At 42.3% G+C, this 22268-nt stretch overlaps 1 protein-coding gene and 1 long non-coding RNA gene across 36 annotated transcripts in view; both read right to left on the bottom strand.

Annotated features, from left to right (window-relative positions):
* ANK3 (ankyrin 3) overlaps window positions 1–22268 on the bottom strand; it is a 777589-nt gene that overhangs the window by 373066 nt on the left and 382255 nt on the right. For 16 of the 35 annotated variants that reach the window (XM_084992834.1, XM_084992821.1, XM_084992863.1 and 13 more), the window contains exon 1: window positions 15045–15461. In XM_084992834.1, the coding sequence (XP_084848960.1) occupies window positions 15045–15158 (114 nt within the window). In that variant the 5' untranslated portion in view covers window positions 15159–15461. 35 annotated transcript variants of the gene reach the window in all.
* LOC146396833 (uncharacterized) lies at window positions 1703–6020 on the bottom strand. The gene is made up of 2 exons (XR_014827970.1): window positions 5124–6020; window positions 1703–4669 (listed from the first exon to the last, which is right to left on the bottom strand). It is a non-coding gene; the product is annotated as an uncharacterized LOC146396833 (long non-coding RNA).

Raw genomic sequence — 22268 nt, forward strand, 5'->3', positions numbered from 1 at the left:
GTACATCCATTAAGTAGAATAATATAGATCCACTCTTAAGTCTTACCGAAATACATTTGTTGACATGAACGTACGCTCATAATGTAGTGCTCAGTGAGAAAAAACTGAGATTCCAAAAAAGGAGATACCACTATTATCTCACCTCCATTAGTTTTGGGGGAAAAAGGGAGAGAGGGAAAGGAAGAAAAGGGAGAGAAACACAGACGACACTAAGTATATCCACACACAGAAAAATACTGGGAAAACATATTTCAAAATGGTAACAGTTATGCTCTCTGGGTGATCTTGGCCTTCCAGTGTTGAATGTTGTGTCTATAATGGACTGTGATTCTTTTTTTTTTTTTTTTTTTTTTTTTTGTCTTTTTGTCTTTTTGTTGTTGTTGTTGTTGCTATTTCTTGGGCCGCTCCCGCGGCATATGGAGGTTCCCAGGCTAGGGGTCGAATCGGAGCTGTAGCCACCGGCCTACGCCAGAGCCACAGCAACGCGGGATCCGAGCCGCGTCTGCAACCTACACCACAGCTCACGGCAACGCCAGATCGTTAACCCACTGAGCAAGGGCAGGGACCGAACCTGCAACCTCATGGTTCCTAGTCGGATTCATTAACCACTGCGCCACGATGGGAACTCCGTGGACTGTGATTCTTCACATGAAGAGAAAAACTAAGTAAGAGGATTCACAGATTGCCCCAGAAAGTCATAGGTAATCAAGCGGGGAGCAGAAGTGGCACAACAGGTATTAAATACCGTCAAAGGCTCTCAGAGAAGTCTTCTCTGATTGGACAGTGATATTTAGCTAGACACTCTGTCTGTCCATGGTGTGCCTACTACTCTTTAACTGTCCCTGGGAAACACATATCAGAGACAAGTGCTCTGAAGCACTTGTAGGAGAGCCAAGCTGTGAAGTCAACTTGCACTGACTGGTTCCTCCAAGTGGATTTCACTCCAGGCGTCCCTTTAATGGGAAGGCAAAGGTAAATCCATTAAGGAATATGCAGGGAAAGGGACTGGCTTCTCAGCATAGAAAGTCCACCAAGCAGATGGAAACACCTGCATTGGGGGCGGTGGTGGGGGGGCAGGAAGGGGTGCAGTAGAATAAGCCAGAGCTGTGCTCAGTGACCTTGGAAGAGCCTTGTACCGCCAGAGGACCCCAGCGTCCTGCACTGCAACCTACATTCCATGCTCTCTACACACCACATTTCTTCCTAATGGGAAGTAATGCAATCTGGCCTTGGGCTTAACTGTCCTCTGTGGACTCTACCATTGGAATATATAAGTGTATATGTATCTACCTACAGAATGCATATGTGTATATGAGAATATATATGTTTATATGCATATGTCCACATATATTCCATAGGCAAATATATGTACATCTGTACATAATATACATACAAATATACAAAATATAGAGAGTATAAGTAACATATATCTAAATATAAAAATTATGATTACGTTTTACATAAATATCTACTTTTTGGAGTTTTCTGCTGACTCAGCAGGCTAAGGATCCAGCATTGTTACTACAGTGGCTTAGGTGGCTGATGTAGCACAGATTCAGTCCCTGGCCCAGGAACTTCTACATGCTGTGGGTGCAACCAAAAAATAAAATGTGTTTTTTCTTTACATACCTAGGCTTCTAACTTTTTTTTTTTTTTTTTTACCTCCTGCTTATAATTAATATCAGAAAGCTTACTTTCCCCATTTTAACTGACGACTCTCACTAAATACACTGAGCATAAAACAAAACTCATTTCTTCCAAGTGGACCAGGGAAAAAGGAAAGGAGCAGGGAAGTGGGAGGAAATTAACATTCGCTGAATCACTGCACTGGGCCAGATCCTTCGTGCCCCATTTAATTTTGTCTTCTTAACCCTTTTTGCAATGGGTGATATTATGGAAGAGGGCACAGAGGCTCAGAGAGGTTAAGTAACCACCTTGAAACTACTGAGCAAAGAAGTGACAACAGGGAGACTCAAACCCAAGCCTATGTGACTCCACAACTCATGCTTGGACCCATTTGCTCTTTCCACAGAACCTCGAAAATCAATTTTCCTATTTCAGAGATCCCTACCACCACTTTAAAAAAAAAAAAAAAAAAAAAGAGGCTGGATGAAGCGCTGTGTGCAGATACAGCACAGATCATATTAATAATTTAGGTTCCACTAAAGCTGAAATGAAGCTCTAGGAAAGCAGGTCAAAGCTGAGGATGCCAAATGCACCTAAGAACACTCTCCTTTCCTGCCACTGCAAACAAAATCCTAACTAATCCACAGGAAAACAAAAAGATAATGCTTATCAGATGCCAAATGGATGGCTACATCATTCTTTTAATCTTATCCCATTGAAAATCCACTGAAACATGTTATGTAAAATCACACAACGAAGCCAGCGAAGGCAAGGCTTTCCCATGGAGAGCTTGGAGAAAGGCCAGGATCCAGACCCATACACACCGTGGAGTAAGAGAAAGCCCAGCTGTCTTAACCACACTGAAAGTCTGTGGAAAAATCACAACCAGGGGTCCACATTAGCCAGGTTGTAATACAGACACAAGGGGAAATTTTTTTTTTTTTTTGCTGCGCCCACAGCATGCACAAACTCCCAGGCTGGCGATCAAACTGTTCCACTACAGTAACCAGAGCCACTGCAGCGATAACACCAGATCCTTAACCCACTGCACCATGAGGGAACTCCCCCAAACACCTATTTTCAATGCATTCATTCACCATCAAAGATCCCATTTCAGCTCAGATGAAATCAAGCAATCAAAACCCCTCTGAAAAGAATCACCCATGATTGAATGAAAAGGGTGATCAGGATCACAAATTCTACACTAATGAAGACACGTGAATGTGTGGATTTCGTATGCCGAAATGGCCAATATTAATACATTAATTCCATTTGGAATGAATGTGGATGGAATAAATGTGCATAACTAAATCATTTATTTTTAGGTGGCAGAGAATGAAGAGGCATAGTAAAGCTGGGATGGTTAACAATGGCCATTCTTCAAAGGAAAGAAATTAATTGCATTCAGCATTTTTGAACATCAATATAGTTATCTTCCTGTTACTTAAGGGCGGGCAAATGTATTTGGAGTGTTGACAGAGCTAAGTTAATATACTCATTATGTGACTGAATTAGGCTGCACTGACCAAGACACTGCACAGAGGGACAGCAGGTCGTTTCAGGAGAGGGAGGGAGTAGTGGATGGTGTGGAGAGAGGTTCAGTGGCTTCACAGTTTTCGAGCACATCTTTTCTCCTTTACCCCTAAGCAGCTGAGTAGCTGGAATGTAGCCGGGAATGATGAGCCTGGATTGGACATTTTGAGGATTTACTGATAGAAAACAAAACGCACTGTTCAAGGTTATTGCTCGGACAAACGTTGCTTCTCTAGACTATTGTACATCCATGGTGCCAATGTCATTTACGATCTTTTGGTACCTGATTCAGAACTGCTGTGTTCTGCAATATTTAAAGTCCCCATATAACATGTAAAGAGAGAAACCGAGCTTAAGCCATATATCATTATTCAAAAAGCACTCACCTAGTATTTATCACATAAATGATAATATTTGAGATGGTGAGGTGTACAAATGATTTAAGAACTGATTAGAAAATAAAATAATGTAAAATAAAAGTGAAAGATGTCCCCAAACACAAGGATCTCATTATAAGCAGAAAAGTGAAATGGGCGAAGGGGAAGTTGGACAGCCATGCATTCAAGTTCTGCCTCTCCTTTTTGCTACCACTGACATATTCAACGTCTGAGCCTCTCAACTTCTGATCTGCAAAATCAGACTAAAGCCAGCTGATTGGAGGGTTCATTTGAGTATTAACAGAATGTGCCTCTGGCACCTACCAATTATTTTATTGTAAATAGGACCCAACTTTTGCTGCTAGTGAGTTTTCTGAGAATTCACACTGAGGCCGGCTAGAGAAGCCTAAAATCGTCTATTCTAAATAAATTTTTTGGAGTCTCCAGTTTTTACCAACCCCCCTCCCCAAATTAAAGTTTTTTACCCACTGTCAAGGAAAAAAAAGGAATATCACTTCATAAGCCCTAAGATATCTTTCTTGTTCTGATGATGACAAAATAATCTGGCAAGTTGATGGTGACTCAAATTCTAACATTTGTCAATGTCATCGGCTGAAGTAGATTTCTGATATTGGTGTTAGTTTCTTACCATCTGACAAATTGTATTTTAATTTTTAATCTAGGCTCTAAAAATTAGTCTGTTTTGAGGGCCTGCGTGAGTTATTTAAAACCAGCTTCTTCTATAGTTTTCTCATTTAAAAAACGATAGGCATATCACAAGGCATTGGCAAACGTGGAAATATACTCATTTCAAAAGCCAAGAAATTAGGGAGTTACCATCATGGCTCAGTGGAAACAAATCTGACTAGCATCCATGAGGATGCAGGTTCAATCCCTGGCCTTGTTCAGTGGGTTAAATATCCAACATTGGGGAGTTCCCATCGTGGCTCAGCAGAAACAAATTTGATTAGGAACCATGAGGTTGAGGGTTCGATCCCTGGCCTCACTCAGTGGGTTGAGGATCTGGCGTCACCGTGAACTGTGGTGTAGGTGGTGTAGGTCACAGATGCAGCTCGGATGTGGCATTGCTGTGGCTGTGGTGTAGGCCAGCAGCTGTAGCTCCGATTAGACCCCTAGCCTGAGAACCTCCATATGCCATGAGTGTGGTCCTAAAAAGAAAGAAAAAAAAAAAAAAATCTGGCATTGCCATGAGCTGTGATGTAGGTCACAGATGCAGCTCAGATCTGGCATTGCTGTGGCTGTGACGTAGGCTGGCGGCCAAGCTCCAAATCACCATATGCCACTGGTGAGGCCCTAAAAAGCCAAAAAAAAAAAAAAAAAGCCAAGAAATTAGCCAACACAAAATGATTTCGCCACTATCTTCAAAAATACATTTAGAAATTAATTATACTCACATTTCTTTATTTTATCATTAATGTGATTATGATCTTGTTAAGGTGGGATGCATTTCTTTTATTTATTTATTTGGCCATGCTTACAGCATGCAGAAGATCCTGGGCCAGGGATTGAACCTGTGCCACAGGAGTGAGAGCACTGGATTCTTAACCTGTTGAGCCACCAGGGAACTCCTAGGGTGCGTTTCAAGTAAGAGTGTAAAGTGAAAGCAGCATCAACTTAAGTATATTGATTTATCAACAGCAGAATTATCACCTTCCTACCCTCCATGCCCCAATGTGTAATTTTCTTTGGGGTCGGGGGGAAAGGGTAAATCACGAGATGGATTCTATTAGGTTTTCTAGGGGCAGAAACCCTAGCAAGGCATTCCATGGTCCAGGAAATATTCATTTAATGGAGCCCAGTATTCTGGGAAAAATGGGCTCTCAATGGTCACTTGCAAGTGATTTGGGGAAATAAGGGGTGAGGAGTGAGAGAATAAGCACAGGGATGGGAACCAGGCTGACTTAGGTCAGTCTCTCTGCAGCTGGAACACAGGATCGCTCCCCAGCCTGGCACAGTGGGTAAGGGATCCATTGTTGCCACAGTTACGGCTCAGATCTGATCCCTGGCCTGGGAACTTGATATGCCATGGAGCAGCCCCCAAGCAAACAAACAAAAAATGAAGTACTTTTCCTCTATAAATACTTCATTTATGCCCAAATCTGCAAAGTAAAGTTCATTTGTTAAAAGAATTATTTGATACTTCTATCTGGATATATGGTTCTTAAGCATTCTTTACCATCTACCCAGGCTATCATTTAGCTACCAAGAGAAGCTAATTAATAATGGTGTTAATGGATGGAAAATGTACTTATCATATGAATCTTTGGGAGGATTTCTGATAATACCAGATTTAAACTCCCCGAGGGCTCTATGAAAGTTTGCAAAGAGCTGAACTGCAGTACTCCAATGGCTGTTTGCAGGTGCCAATCTATTAGGAAAATTTCATTCATCAAATAGTTTGAGTACTTCCTGAGCATAAAACTTCTTCAAAACGTCCCTCCTCTTCTCGGTTCCCCTGTCCCCTTCTTGGGTACTGAAGCCACTTGATTACACTTGAGAGCCTAAACTATACAGGAAGATGGAAGTCCTCAGAAGGGTTCCCATTACACCAGGAACCTGGAGAAATGCCTTTTCAGTATTTCCACGCTTAATGATATGTATGCAAGTAAAGGATTAACAGCCCTATTTGACCAACTGAAGCCCAATGAAATTTAGCTAATCAGTAGCAACTACGATATGAACTCAGGTTTAGTCCCAAATCCCATTCTTTCCAGAACCATGAATTATAATACTGCCTAACCTTCTCCCCACACCTTTCTCCTTACAGCATGCCTACTTTTTCATGTTTTTAACCTTCTACTAAATGAAATTTACCGTTTACCTCTCCAATGGCATAGACCTCTTAAAACTGCTATTTCATTAGGATAAAATAATGCTGTTCATCTTAAAATTACAAAGCTCTTAGGGGATCTACAAGCAGATTTATAAATGTTTCTGTGTCACTGAATTCCAGTCCCTAGGAAAGCTTGGGCTTCCCTTCATTCAACCCTCTCTGGCCACAGCCTCTCTCCCAGCTCATTTCCATGCAGTCGCACATCCTTCTTGTATGGGGCTGGTGCTAGTTGGCTTTTGTTCTGCCAAAAAGCAAGCCACAGAGCTGGCATATAGGACCATTGGTTTCTCTTCTACCTAATTTAATGGGCTTCAGTTCACCTCAATTCACACAGAACTCCTGATAGGATCCTAATGAGTAGAAGACCACCTATGGATTGTGAAATAATTTACTGGAACCAACTAAGTATACAATGAAATCTACACATGTTATGGGCAGCCCCTATATTTGACAAGGATGGACTGTTTTAGTTCATGACACCACTTTGTGGCCAGGAAAGCATGATCTTAAGTGAATGGGATAAGCGCCAGAAAAATCTGATTTATATGTAAAAGATGCAAGCTTGATTTCCACTGCTTTGCTTTCAACACTTCTACTTTCAATTTGTACAAACTAGAAACACCAATTTGGGCACAATTATAGCAGACTGCTTGTTTCCAAATGTCACCTTTCTACCCAAATATCTCTAGAATAAAGTTCGGATTATGTAATGGACAGTATAACATTGCATCGAGACATTCTCTTTCAATATTTAACCTATACATCAATAGATATAAGCCAATGGTTCTATTTTGTTTGTTCAGTGACTGAATTCCTCTTCAAAATTGCTTTAATTGTAGAATTACACTAACTTAAGGGTAATGGCTTCTACAGTATTTGATTTTGCAGTTAGGTTTAAATGATTAATCTATAAAAATCCCAATTACTAAATAATTTAACTTTTAACATTTCAAAGGTGACCATTCTTCCCTTAACATAAGAATTCACCATAGATGTCTATTAATAAGAACCTCCCTTAAAAACAAACAAACAAACAAAAACCATTCTGTAGAGGTTCTGGTGGACCAAGCAAAGGACTCACAACCACAGAAACCTTGACCCTCAGCCCAGCTATTTCTGTAACCCAGGCAAGTTACATAACAAGTTTAGGCTAATACCTCTGTACATGTGGGTAACACTATGGCACAGTGTGGTCATGAATTTGTATAAGATGAGGAATGCAAAAGGCACCCAGCACACTGGAAGTTCACTAAAAATACTCGTTTTTTCCTCAGTCCTTCACCCCTACCTGTATAGAGTAATACAAGTAGAATCTAAAAGAAAGCAGGTAGCTGGACCTACAGGTCCCATCCTTTATCGTTCCAGTCCCCATACAGCAACAGGCATAGTGGAGGTGCGTGATAGATCTTTATTAAATGCACCAATGCAGGTAAAATGTGATAGGACTAATGTAAACCTTTCTTTCCCTTCCTTCCCTCCCTCCCTCCCTTCTTTTGGCCATGGCTGCAGCATGCAGAAGTTCCTGGGCCAGGGATCAAATATGCGCCACAGCAGTGACAATGCGGGAAACTTAACCCACTGAGCCACCAAGGAATTCCCAATGTAAACTTTTCTCATAACTATAAAAATCTAAAGCATTGTTAAATCCTCTTTTCCTTCAAGCTTACCTACAAAATCTATCACTTTTCCATACTGACACGCAATAAAACACGTAATACACACATGTAAAAATTTACCATCATGCCAAAGGAAAATGAAAAGACAGAAAATATCAAGGGCCTGAAGAGTAAGGAAGAAACAGTTCAACTGCTGCAGCGTGTTGGTGACAAAACTAACAAAAACCTTTCAAATAACACAGTCAAAAATTAATAAATATATAATTTATCCCCTAACATGAACTTGTATGGTTATAAAGGTAATTGATCAAGAACAAGTGTTAAGTTTTTTTAATGAACAGATAATTTTATTGAGGGGAAAAATGTACCACGATTGCAACAGAGAGTACAGAGAATGATCAGCTGGCATGTCTTACCCAATTGCCTCCCTACTCCTAAATCTGTGGAAGACCAACGGACAAAGCTTTATAGCCTTTCCCATGAGTGAAAAATACTTCTCCCACCCATTCTTTTCCAAGTGGGGAAGAGTGGAAAAAGCAGTAGCGGACTGTGCTCCCAGGGAGCTTACCTGCCTGGCTTCAGGGAGTTGACTTGTTGGTACACTCCCTAGAGGCTCAGGTTGGAAGGAGTTCATTCATTCTATTAATGTGTCTATCCATTATGAACATCAACTACCACTGTATGGCTCCTACTTTGTGTCAAGCACTGGGCCAATATTAATCCATTGACATCTTATTACAACCCTGTGGCCAAGTACATACTATTATGATATTCATTTTGCATGTGAAGAGACTGAGGCATTGAAAGGTTAAATAAATCCTCCAAGGTCACACCACCTAAATGACAGTAGCGGCATCTGAACTCAATCTTATTCTTTTTTTTTTTTTTTTTTGCTTCTTAGGGCCACATCTCTGGCACATGGAGGTTCCCAGGCTAGGGGTCTAATCGGAGCTACAGCTGCCAGCCTACACCACGGCCACAGCCACACCAGATCTGAACCACATCTGCGACCTACACCACAGCTCACAGCAATGCCAGATTCCTGACCCACTGACAGAGGCCAGTGATCGAATCCCATCCTCATGGAAACAAGTCGGATTCGTTCCCACTGTGCCACAACAGGAACTCCTCAATCTTATTCTGTGGTGCATGTCCTTAATTGTTATATGATACTGCCTCTCATTCACCAATGCCACCTACCCATCCATCCATCCACCCATCCATCCATCCATTCATTCACCCACCCACCCAACCATCTATCTACCTACCTCTCCATCTATCCATCCATCCTTATCCTTCCCTCTCTTACCTTCCACCCACTTCTCACCCACCTGCCTACTCTGCAAGCCCTAGTTTGGTAATAGGTGAAATATGATACCACTTCTGCCCTCAAAAACTCATAGTCTCCTGAGTGAGACACCCAGGTAAACACATAATTATACTGCAGAATATCAAGTATGCTGACAGAGAAACCAGGCTCCCCAGAGATCTGGTGATTACATTCAATAGTCCATGCCTTCTGAAATCTATTCTCAAATTCTTAAATTGCTTGAGCTCTTAAAGAGATTGCTAGAGTTGAAGCCCAGTGGTTAAATACTCATTCCAAAGTCCTCTGAGCTAAGTTTAAGCTCAGACCTACCACTCACTAGCTGTATGACCTCAGGCAAGTCCTTTCTTCTCTTTAAGCCTTGATTTTAGCTATGAAAAAATGGGGATGAAAGTACAAAAAATGGAATAATCCATGGGAAGTCACTCTGCACACTGCCAGGTATATAGCAAGCACTCAAGACACTGTTGTGTTGTTACGACAGCAACATGTCTTTGAGGATTTTCTGTCCTGGTGTTTTCTATTTTTCACCTCATTTTCCAATTTTTTTTTTTTTAAAGAAGAGTTCCCTGGTGGCTCAGTAGATTAAGAGTCCAGCCAATAAGATGGTGTGGGATTGAGCCCTAGTTAAGGAATTTTCACATGCTATGGGTGTGGCCAAAAAAAGAAATTCTTAAGATAAAATATTAAAATCTATTGCAGAGGGTAAGAAAAAAAAAAGACTCACTACAATACTTAAAAATATAAAGCCTGTTATTCAAGGTTCTGGATGTCTGGAAAATAGCCTATTATTTAGAAGATTCTCTGAATCAAGCCCACTTTGAGGTGTAGCTGTGAAAATATTAACTACATACACAGTATAGTGCAATAGATAAGAGCATAAGCTAGAGAGTTAGGGTCCAAATTGGAATCTCATCCCTATCACTAAATAGTGTGGGAACTTTGAATGAAAAGCTTACAGGCTCTGTCTCGGTTTCCTCATCTATAAAACTGGGATAACAGTAACATTTCCTTCACAGGGTTGTTGTGAAGATTCAATGAACCCCCACCTAAAAAAAAAAGCAATTTTAAATCCTACCTGGTGCCTTTTTAAGAGGTCAAGAAATGTCCTGGGAGAAAATAAATGAATCCAGGAAATTTAATTCTTCATCTTCCGCTTCAAGCCAGAAACTTGGCAGTTACCCTAGAATCCGATCTCTCCCTCTCACATCCTACATACGATCCACTGCCAAGTTCTACTGAGTCTTCCCCTAAATATCTCTTGTAGGCAACACCCCCTTCTCCATCAGCCCTGGTTCAGACCCTCAGCATCTCTCGTGCCTGCATCACCATGTGCTTCCTGGTGGTTCTCCTGGCTGCTGTCTACAACACTGAAGCTTGAGAATTGGTTCTCACCCAGAAAGCTACTGAGTCTCCTCTCTCTATGACTACCAGGGAAGTCCACTCAGGTCCCTCTCTCCTCTGAGCAGGATAATTTCCAACCCTGTAAGATGACATACAAAGACCTTCATGGACCAGCCCCAGCCATTTTTCCTGCCATATATCCTGGCCCCCTTCCTCCAAAATCCTATTTGTTTCTCACACGCATGAATGTTCTCTCATACTTCCTCCACTGGGGGACTGGGATTCCTCTCCTGTTTGTCTGCATCACTTACTCCTCCTCCAAGGCTCAGCTATTCCCAGAACCTTCTGTGAGCCTACCTGAGTTGCACTGGGGGTCTAGCTGTGGCTCCCTCTCTGTAGGGTCTTAAATGGTGTTCTCCTCTTCCTTCTCCCTCTACAAGGAGCTCTTTAGCCACCTTCTGCAGAGAGGCTGCCACTCTGCCTCCTTCAGCTTTGTCTCCAACATGGAATGCAATGCCTGGCACCAGAAGTCACTTAGTAAAGGTTTGCTGAATGAATGCGTGAACGCAAAGATGAAGCTATGAATATTCATTCCTGCTCTGCTGCTGCCTAGCCGCGTGAGTTTGACATAAATAATCAGAAAGGATATTAATCATGGAATTAACTGCCACTTTATCCCCATATATTCATGTGTCTCATACAGAGAGAGACGGGAACTCCACAAAATTTCAGTATAAATTTCCACAGGTCATCTTAAATTTTTTTTTTTTTGGACAGGATGTAGTAAATACATACAACAACACATTTAAAATTACTGACTAAATTTAAGTCAATTCTCCTAATATCCCTCACTACTGAAATGTATTTTATTTTATTTCAGCCATGGCATGCAGCAGCTTGATATGGAATCTCCATCCCCAGACCAGGGATCAAACCCAGGCCCCAGAGGTGAACGTGCCAAGTCCTAACTACTATACCACCACAGAACTCCCTGAAGTATATTTTATAGTTTTTGGGGAAGGTAAAACATGTAGGTCACACTGCATGAGGAGGAGTGTGTGTGACTTCTCACCCTTGTGGGTTCATGGTGGCTTGGAACCTCTACGAACCACCACCTGTGGTCAGGGACCCAGTTGGGTTCCAGAGCTATAGCGTTTCTTCCTGGAAGTTGCTGAATGAGGGCATGGGTCCAAACTCACCCCCCCAAAGGCACTGTCTGCCTTTGGCAGGCCTCCTACTTGCTGCCAACCTATCAGGAAAGGAGAGGGAAGGGGGGATCTTTCAGGAAAGAGCAATGGGGGTAAGAAATGTTAATACTAGATCCTCACTGAAACTTTGTGGTTTTTTTTGCTTCAAGCCAGAACACTTGATGATAAAATGATTACGAGTACATCCATCTAGACAAATTTCCTTTTAACAAACAGGAAGATTTCCTTTTTCTTAACACTAAAGTTGTTGTGATGAGAACAAACCACATCCTTTAAAAAATTCAACTAATGATAAATTCCTAGAAGTTTCCTACTTTTTTTTTTTTTAAATCTTTTTAGGGCCGCACCTGCAGCATATGGAGATTCCCAGGCTAAGGGTTGAATCGGAGCTGTAGCCGCCGGCCTATACCACAGCCACAGCAATGCAGGATCTAGCCGCATCTGCAACCTACACCACAGCTCATGGCAACACTGGATCCTTAACCCACTGAGTAAGGCCAGGGATCAAACCTGCAACCTCATTTGTTTTCACTGAGCCACAATGGGAACTCCTTCTACTTTTTTTGATAGGTAATCACTTATTCATGGTTATCAATATTTACAATAGACCTAGTGTGTAACTCATTGGGTTAAAAAAAAAAAGATGAAATGTAAATCAAATGTTAATTTTACATGTATGATTTGATTATAATGCTTAGTAATATCCCATACTGTATGAGTAGATGTCATATAAATATAATCAAGAAAGTTTCGGCTTGGACTTGCTCAAATGTGAATTACAGGGGTACTGTGAATCAAACTCCTTATTTTATAAACTAGATACTCTTTTAAGTTTTTCTTTTGTATTTCGTGGTCTTATGAGAGTACTCAGTGTTCCTTAAGGCAATTAAAAGATCCTAGAGGATATTTCTGCATATGAGAAAGGCAGCATTCCCCATAATAACCCACAAAATACTTAAAAGCAGCTTTTCCAATTGACATGGGGCCTGCAGCTTGGAGCAAAGTAGCCTAGAAGCTTTCTTCAGGATTTAGAAAGAAACTCAAAATAATTCACTTGGTAGAGAATGAGTGTTACATATATTAATCACAGAAAGAGACCTTCATCTAGTGTCTTTGGAGGCATTTAATCTTAACTTTGCACACTGAAAGCAGTCTGTGCGATCATTGGCCTATGAAAAGTCAATCTTCTGTGATACATGTGCCTTTGATGGGAAATAGACATAGTATACTGTGCTATGAATTAACAAGCCCAACAGCAATGAAAGTGTTATCCACGAGCCCCTTTTTGGATCTACTCTGTGAGTGTCCTGAGAACAAAAACATTGAAATCTGCCTGCGCATTGACAATAGCGATATTGATATTTCTCCATGTGCCCTTCTGGTTGCTAAGAGATTTACATTGGACAGACTCTGTTGTCCTTATAACAAAGCATTTTGGTCCACAAAGCATTTGCTTCAGCTCAGTGAGCCCAGAAATTCCCTTTGCCTCGACCCTTCCTTTTTCTCCTTCCAAGTCAAACAGGGGACCAGTCACAAGGGCAGCAGACCTGTCATTGCTCCCAAAGGAAACGGCTGTCCCTAAGCCTGGCCCAGCTAGTAACTCTGTATTGACATTAAGGATGACACTGTGTCTTGAGCCAAATATATGCTCCTGTGCCCATGTTTCTCAGAAGCCAGTTTACCATGGTGGGATGGGGATGGGGATTAGAGATTTGCAGAAAGAGGGGACAATCTAGAGTGAATGACCCACAGACAAACCCGAATTCACTAAAATTAGACCAGAATCTGGAAAAACATGGCAATTCCCTAACAACTCTGCTCTGAGAGGCTATGAAACACACCTGCGGAGAATTTCCTAACTTTAGTTTGTACTTCTGTCAAAATATAGTCAAGAAGTTTTATTTACAAGAATCCTGAAGCAGGAACTACCTAGATTTAGCATCTTGCAGGAGAACTGCAGCCCTACAAACTCAGTCTCAGAAAGCCTGCCAGCTAACAGAAGGCAGAGGCGCCACTTCTCTAGGTCCTAACTTGGAAGAAAATGGCAAAGACATGGAAAATAATCACAATTCATCCCCCTGAAAGGAAGGTGTAGGGGACGACACCAGCATGTCATTTGGAAAGCACGTGCCTTGCTGCTCAGAGCAAATTAAGAGGATCGTTCCCTTGGGAATTTTCACAAAGAGACATCAAAATGCTTTATGACCTGACTTCTGTATTCAGATCACAGTCCTTTTACTCAATTTGGATTAATTGTCATGGAAGAAAAGTACATTAGGGTCAGTACCTAGGAGTCATATTTAAGGGTACCGCCATCCAACAGTAAGTACTCTCAGTCTGTAATAAAACACTGCTGACGTAGAATAATCCTCCTCTTTGCTCCCCGGAATCAGGCTATCAGTAGCAGAGCATCAATGCCCATGCTTTGATCTAAAGCAATCAGTGTTGAAGGTTGCAAGTCCCTGCCATGTCAGGGGACGTCCTGCATCCAGGACGATCACTCCCAGCTGGCAGAGAAAAACCAACCTCTCTGATGTTAGCTGCATTTAACAAAAGAAAGTTATTGCCGGCAGCTTATTTCCACTGCACAACCTCAGTAAAAGTACCTTTTAGAAATGAGAGGCAAAAGGAAGGAAGACACCAAAAAAGCGCAGCAGGAAATGACTTTTGGGACTACGTCTTTAAGGTCACAGCTCTGCTGCCCGAGAAATGCACACATGTGACACAGTTCTAGCACAAAAGCTCCTTTTCCACGAGACGGAACTGTAAGAAGTACAAAGCCTGGCTCTCCGGCCTCTCCCTGGATCCTAAGTCACGGCAGTCCATTTAACCTTGACTGGGCTGTGAAGCAACTACTTTTTAACTCCCTTGCAACACCTTTCTGTGTCATGGAAACATGCCCATGTGAAGTAAAAGCCCGCAGAGGCACTGCAATCACCCCCACACAGGAGAAAATGTCCCCCTGCCTTGCCCATCCTACACCCATGGTGGACCGCAAGGCTTAGATCATCTGTGCCCAATTTACACACCCAACTTACACACCCAATTTACACTCGATACAGCCTGTAAAAACAGCCCCCGAAGCTTCTAACAGATGCCAAGAGGAGAGGAAAACAAAAAGAATCCACGCAAGATCTATGCGCTGGTATACATAGCTACCTTTTTCTTCCGATCCCGGGACCGTTTGCGGTGTTTCCTTTTCTTCTCAGTCTCTTCCTCAGCATTGATTTCTAAATCCCTGTTTTTCTTTAACTGTGAGGCTGCATGAGCCATAATGCATTGAAAAAGATCCTCTCAAGCCGGCAGGGGCTTCCTGGTAAAAGGTGATATCCTCAGGCACCTTTAATCAGGCTTCCAGCAGCATTCTAATCACTGGAGAGAGCAACCTTGGACTCAAAGCAGGAAGGCATTCAAAAGGCAAGGATGCTGGCAAAGCTGAAGCTTTAAAAAGCCCAATGACGGTCTCCAGCCTTCATCCTACACCTTCCTCTACCTGAGCCAAGGCACGAGAGTGCAGCCATCGCAATGCATGTACCGTGGTGCAAAAGACAGCTGGGACAGAGGGAGCTGTATTATGGCTGTATCCCCTGCCACCAGCTGGAAGTGTCTAAGTGAATCCACGGGAGGGGGAACGCGGCAAAGGATGCTTCTCTGAAGGGGGGAAAATTCAAGAGTCACCACGCAGGCAGGAGCAAAAATCCAGCCCTAATTCTGAAAACCTATTTTAGAATCCCTCGAAAAAAAAAAAAAAAAAAAGACAGGGCTGCAATTTATACATCACCACTAGGTCTGCACACAGCAGAATTTAACCCATAAGAGAATGAGCGGTTCCTACTTGAGTCTTAACTGCTGGTGGTGATTTTTAAAACATAATGTAAAATAAGATTTTATGAAATGCACAAAATTCTGCTCTGGAGATTCTGACGGGGAAAACAATGCATGCATTGCCGCCTCCACAGTGCATCCTTTATGCTGAACTCTCTTGGCCTAAATGCATTTTGTGGGGGAGGGCTACAGAAGGGCCTGTTGTCTTTTTAAAAACAACACACTGATTACAACACATCATACGGAAAGCCGTGAGCATGTTGGGGTTTGGAACAGATGCCTGATTCATAGGAGTTTCCCCAGGACTCCCCTCCCCTGAGCTCCAAGGGGCAGAGAACAGGCGATCTGGGCTGAAATCAGGGGTTCAGAGGCACTAAACTGTGGACTCAGCGTGGACCTTAGGGTGTGCTTCCATCACCTTACTATCTTTGCCACCTGAGTCCTCAATGACTGCAGCCTCTGAATATTCATGATGGCAAGAGAAGCAGCAGCGGTGCTCAAGGCCTGCTGGGGTGTCTTCTGCTAGGACGCAGGCACCGGAAGAAATTGAATCAGTCAGGAATCACTCACGCACACAAACACACGGTGTCCACACTGCTTTCGCAAAGAGATGGCGGAAATGTCAGCCTGGACCTAAAACGTTTGAGTCCTTGTGGGAAAACCTAAACTCACCAAGAAAAGGAGCAAGAAAAATAATAAAAAAAAATTTTTTACAGATGATGCTTCAAGGAAAAGACTTAGTGTATGTGCTTTCAGTACTTTCAAGTCCCTAACTTTGACCTTTGACTTTGCAGGATTGACTGTCAAAAAGCATGAAGGCCAAAGCACAAAGTCCAAAACACAAGTCAGGGGTGGCGCATGGGGACGTGGCTGGGGTTCTGTAGAGCTGTCATCCACTTGTTTAAGAGCTCATGTGAGCAGCCCACCAACCACTCCTCACTGTAGGTCTGATTAGGAGATCAAGGGCCTTTCTCCTTCTTCCCTTGCAGGGCGCCTTATATTTTCTGCTGGGCAGTGACAGATTATGGAAGGGAAAGGAGGACCATGACCGTGACCTCTTACTACAAGTGCAATGCACGCACCTCTCAGGCTTCACTGTGAACCACATGAAAATCACTCTGGCCAAGCACTCCCACTGCGTGCACAGATGCTCATGAATTTGTTTTCCCACAGAAACTGTCTATAAGAAGGAAGAGTTCAAGGTTCTCCACTGTCTATGAAACCATGAGGGGAAGGAAGGTGGGGGATTAAGTGAGACTCAGATCTGACTCTACCTGGATCTTCCTAATAATGTCTTTTTCTCACAGAAGAATTTTTTATTGTAATAGTAACAGGTTGGGTGAAGAAAAGAATACCAATTAAAACTTTTGTATGCTTTTTCCATAGCATGTAGAAGATCCTGGGCCAGGCACTGAACCTGAGCCGCTGCAGTGACAATTTCTGGTCCCCAACCCCTTGAGCCACCAGGGAACTCCCAATCATCCTGTACTTTTCAGGAACATTTGTATAATTTCCTTTCCTTATTTTCAGCAAGCTCAAAAGGGTGGCCAGCTAAAAAAATTGGCGGATTTCCCACTGGCTCCAGGATCTTTTGTTTTTTCTTCCTTCATAGACACTAACGATAATTTGAAATTTATTTATAAGCACCCTCGATCAAGGTAACTTCTCAAGCTCAGGCTGGCAAAGCTACACTTTCCCATTGATCTCTATCAGCAAAAGCGTAGCTGGAAATTAGGAAAACAGGCTCAGATATTTCCAACACATTCCACTCTGGAATAATTCTTTGCTTTCCCAAAATGTTCCAAAGTTGAGAATCTGTCATGACTTTTATGCCACCGTAATATGAATTTGTATGTTACTGGCTTTTGCTAAGTGGTTAACCCCAAAATAAATTATAAGATATAGCTTGTTTAGATTTTATTTCTTACTGAAAATATGAGCTTTTTGCCTGCCATTTCTAAACTAGAAGAACTTTTTTTTTGGCAGTGTCTACATCATGTGGAAGTTCCTGGGCCAGGGATGGATCCCGTACTACAGCAGAAACCCGAGCCACAGCAGTGATAACACCAGATCCATAACTTACTGAGCCACCAGGGAATTCCTCAACTAGAAGAAATTTAAATGGCAATACTGCCAAAGAAAGCAGCCTTGTGAGTCCTAGGTTTTGCTGGTAATATTACTAAAATCTTAGTCCTGCCCAGAACATTCCCTGGCAGGTAATGTGCAAACCCCTTGTGTTCTTATTCTCAAAACAAAGGCATATACCCAAGATTGCCACAAATATTAGCTTTTGTTCCTCCCAAGTGGAACTGACATTTCTGTCAATCATTCTAGAAAGCAATCCCTTCTGAGAGCTGAAACAAACATGAAAAGAACTTTTAAAGACTTCATCCTTTGGCTGAAGTTTTATGAAACGTTGCCACTTCATTCTCAAGAGTATGTTCTCTTCTGGGTGATTACAAAATTAGGATGAATCTTCAAAGTAAAGCTGTGCAGCTGGTACGACAGTATGTCTCTAAGCAGAGTGACAGGTCTCCAACAGCAAGAAAAAGGAGATGCAGAAACAGCATTATAGCAAGCACCCCACTTAAATGAGAATGCAAGCTTCCATCAATGTATTGGGTAAGTTCTCTAGCCCTGCTCCCTGACATTGGCCATGAGGGTGTAATGAATAGGGCTTGTATAGGGATGGCATATGCCTGGAATGTTGGAACTACTGAAAGTTAAGGGAAAAGAGTTCTTAAGCCACTACTCTCAAGGGAAAAAAAAGAAATTGTTCTGGCGTTATAAAAATTCCAGGTACAAGAATTCCTAAACCATCCTTTTGAAGTAACATAAAAGTGATCTTTCGAATTTTTATTAACTGGAGGAGTTCCCACTGTGACACAGTGGGTTAAGAATCCTACTGCAGCAACTCAGGTCATTGCAGAGGCGTGGGTTCGATCCCCGGTCTGGCACAGTGGGTTAAAGGGTCTGGCATTGCCACAGCTGCCGCTTGGATAAGAAAGAAAAGTATTTAGAATAAGCATGAGAATGGAGTTGCCTGGCTGACTTGAAGAAGAATGTCCTAGAGGAACAGCTTTTCTTTAGAAGACAGCTTGGATGAGCATGGTTTGAAATCCTGCACAGCCCAGCAAGGAGGAGTCCTGGTCTTTCCTTGGTTTATACCTTTGACAACTGAAGTTGTAGTCAGTTAAGTTTCCTCATAATCTTGGTCAAAATAGTTCCTGATTTCTTACCAGAGGGTGATGAGACTTATTGAGAGTACTTTTTTTTTTCTTTTTTTTTTTTTCCTTCTTAGGGCCATACCCATGACATATGGAAGTTCCCAGACTAGGGGTAGAATTGGAGCTATAGCTGCCAGCCTATGCCACAGCCACAGCAATACCAGATCTGAACTCATCTGCGACCTACACCGCAGCTCACAGCAACACCGGATCCTTAACCAAGGAGTGAGGCCAGGGATCAAACCCACATCCTCATGGATACTATGTTAGGTTCTTAACCCTCTGAGCCATAATGGGAACTCCCAGAGTCCTTCTTGTCCATGAATTGTTAGAGCATTAAACTAATAGAAGAAAGAGGAGTTCCCGTCGTGACGCAGTGGTTAACGAATCCGACTAGGAACCATGAGGTTGTGGGTTCGATCCCTGGCCTTGCTCAGTGGGTTAATGATCCAGCGTTGCCATGAGCTGTGGTATAGATTGTAGACGTGGTTCAGATCCTGTATTGCTGTAGCTCTGGTGTAGGCTGGCGGCTACAGCTCCGATTCAACCCTTAGCCTGGGAACCTCCACATGCCGCAGGAGCAGCCCAAGAAATGGCAAAAAGACCAAAAAAATAAATAAATAAAAGAAAGAGAAAAGCACTTTCCAGTTTGGCATCTGGAGGAACAGTTATACCCCCAAATAAATTCAAATCCAGGAATCCAAACACTGTGACTAAGTATGCCAATGAAAATAAAACTTAATCAATACACCAGACATTTTACCACAGCCAGGGCAGTTTTCTCCCCAGTTCTGGCATATACCTTGCCAGGAATTCACGACAAGCTTTGACCATTCTTCGCCTCTCCACACTGCTGACACACAGACAGAGATGCATCTGATCTCCATGGAGAGGACACTGTCACTGGTGATTTGGAAGTCACAATAGCTGTGCACTTAAAAAATACACAACACAGTGGTATGGAGAAGTGGAGAATAGGAGTGAGGAAAGAAATGAAAAAAAAAAAAAAAAAAAAAAAAGCTTCCAGTCACCAGAGAGGCTGCACCTTCTCAACCCTGCTCCTGGCTCTTGCTAACTAGCAAAGTGCATGTTTTGATGGGCTGAGAACCATTTAGTGCTGCACCCACTTGAGTTTTCTCAGAAGCAGAGCAGTCTCACCATAAGTGAGTCAAAATATTTTTCCTTCAGAAAGAAAAATGGATCCATCGTCATCGCATTAATTCTGGCATCCTAGATAAAGATGATGTCAAGAGACCTTGAGTGAGTTCTGAACCATGTGGGGGAAGGAGAAAGAAAACAAGCACTAAACCTGTCAGTGATTGTAAATGACAGAAAGGCACCCTAAGAAATTCGTAACTCAGAGTCATAGATTCTTCTTCATTTTAAGATAAGACGTGAGAAAAAAAAAAAAATAGGGCGGTGACTAGGTAGCACTGAGGGGTTGGTGGTCCTTTCCACACTGGCGGCAGGCGCAGTGCCTTTGCATAAATGAGCACCAGCCTCAATTCCATCCATCTTAGCGCTCAGTCTGCCCTCTGTCCCTGGAGTAGGCTGTTTGTCCGACTCACCAGCATGACCTCAGCCTGGAGAGAGCCAGCTGGCCCAGGCTGCCAGCTGCTTCTGTCACCTCCCAGGGGCAGTGGGGGTGGGTGGTCAGGGACGGCTTCCTTGGGGTGTCTCTGTCACACACACAATGGCCAGCAGAGAGAAGGGGAATCCCTCACTGCTAATGTCAGACTCCCCCAGGCACAGCCCTTGACTCTGTCCAACCCAAAGGAGGTACTTGGTAGTGCCTGGTAGAGCAGTAAGCAAAAAGCTGGCACTGAGAGTCATGGACAAACAAATGTACTGGATAAGCCACATCCTCTCTGGGCCCCTGGACCTATAAAAGGAGCAAGCAGGGCTGGTGGCCACAAAGACATCCACACAGGAACCCAAAAACACAGTGATTCAAGGTGGTAGAAGGTGGTGGGTATTTGGAAATAAAGGAAGAGAAATAGGAAAGGTTGAAGTTCCCACCATGGTGCAGTGAGCTTTAGAATGTGACTGTAGCTGCTTGGGTAACTTCAGAGGCCCAGGTTTGATCCCTGGTCTAGCACAATGGATTAAAGAATCCATTGTTGCCGCAGCTATGGTGTAGGTCACAGGTGCAGCTAAGAATCAATCCTTGGCCCAGGAACTTCCATATACTGTGGGTATGGCCCTTAAAAAAAAAAACAAATAGGAAAGGTTTATGAAGAAGAGTTTACAGTCTGGGCTGGCCAAAATAGTAGCCACCAGTCAGATTTATCTCTTGGCACTGAAACAGGGCTAGCCTAGTATGAATGCAGAACTGGGTTTCTGAATTTTATTTAATTGAATAATGTAAATTTAACAACCAGCTTAGTTCAGATATTGGCACACATTTAAGTGCAGAAACAACATGAATCTACTTTTTCAACTTTAAAATTTCATGAAACAAAATATAGATCAAGTATTTCTGATGATAATTTAGTAGCCATTGTGAGATATAAAATACACAGTGGATTTCAAGACAGTAGGAGCAAAACCAATGCAAAATATCTCAGTAATAATTTTATATATTGATTTGTGCTTAAACAAGAATATGTGGATACATTCAGTTAAATAAATTACATTAAAAGTAATGTCACAGCACGTGTTCCCATAAGTTTCGTTGCAGCACCATTCACAATAGCCGAGACATGGAAACAACCTGAATGTCCATCGACAGATGAATGGATTAAGATGTGGTGTATGTATACACAATGGAATACTACTCAGCCATAAAAAAGAACAAAATAATGCCATTTGCAGCAACATGGATGGAACTAGAAACTCTCATACTAGGTGAAGTAAGTCAGAAAGAGAAAGACAAATACCATGTGATATCACTTATATCTGGAACCTAATATATGGCACAAATGAACCTTTCCACAGAAAAGAAAATCATGGACATGGAGAACAGTCTTGTGGTTGCCAAGGGGGAGGGGAGGGAGAGGGAGGGACTTGGAATTTGGGGTAAATAGATGCAAACTATTGCCTTTGGAATGGATAAGCAATGGGATCCTGCTGTGTAGCACTGGGAACTATAGCTAGTCACTTATGATGGAGTGTGATAATGTGAGAAAAAAGAATGTATATATGTATGTGTGAGTGGGTCACCTTCTGTGCAGTAGAAAATTGACAGAACACTGTAAACCAGCTGTAATAGGAAAAAATATAAATCATTATGAGAAATAAAAGTATGATATCACTTTTTAAAATCTTTTAATTTATTTTTCTTTTTATGGCCCTCACATGTGGCATATGGAAATTCCCAGGCTAGGAATCA

The sequence above is a fragment of the Sus scrofa genome, chromosome 14, assembly GCF_054392235.1.
Source record: "Sus scrofa isolate SSC_HxYL_T2T_F1_AM1 chromosome 14, Sscrofa_HxYL_maternal_Yorkshire_Landrace_v2.0, whole genome shotgun sequence".
Classification (NCBI taxonomy): Eukaryota; Metazoa; Chordata; class Mammalia; order Artiodactyla; family Suidae; genus Sus; species Sus scrofa.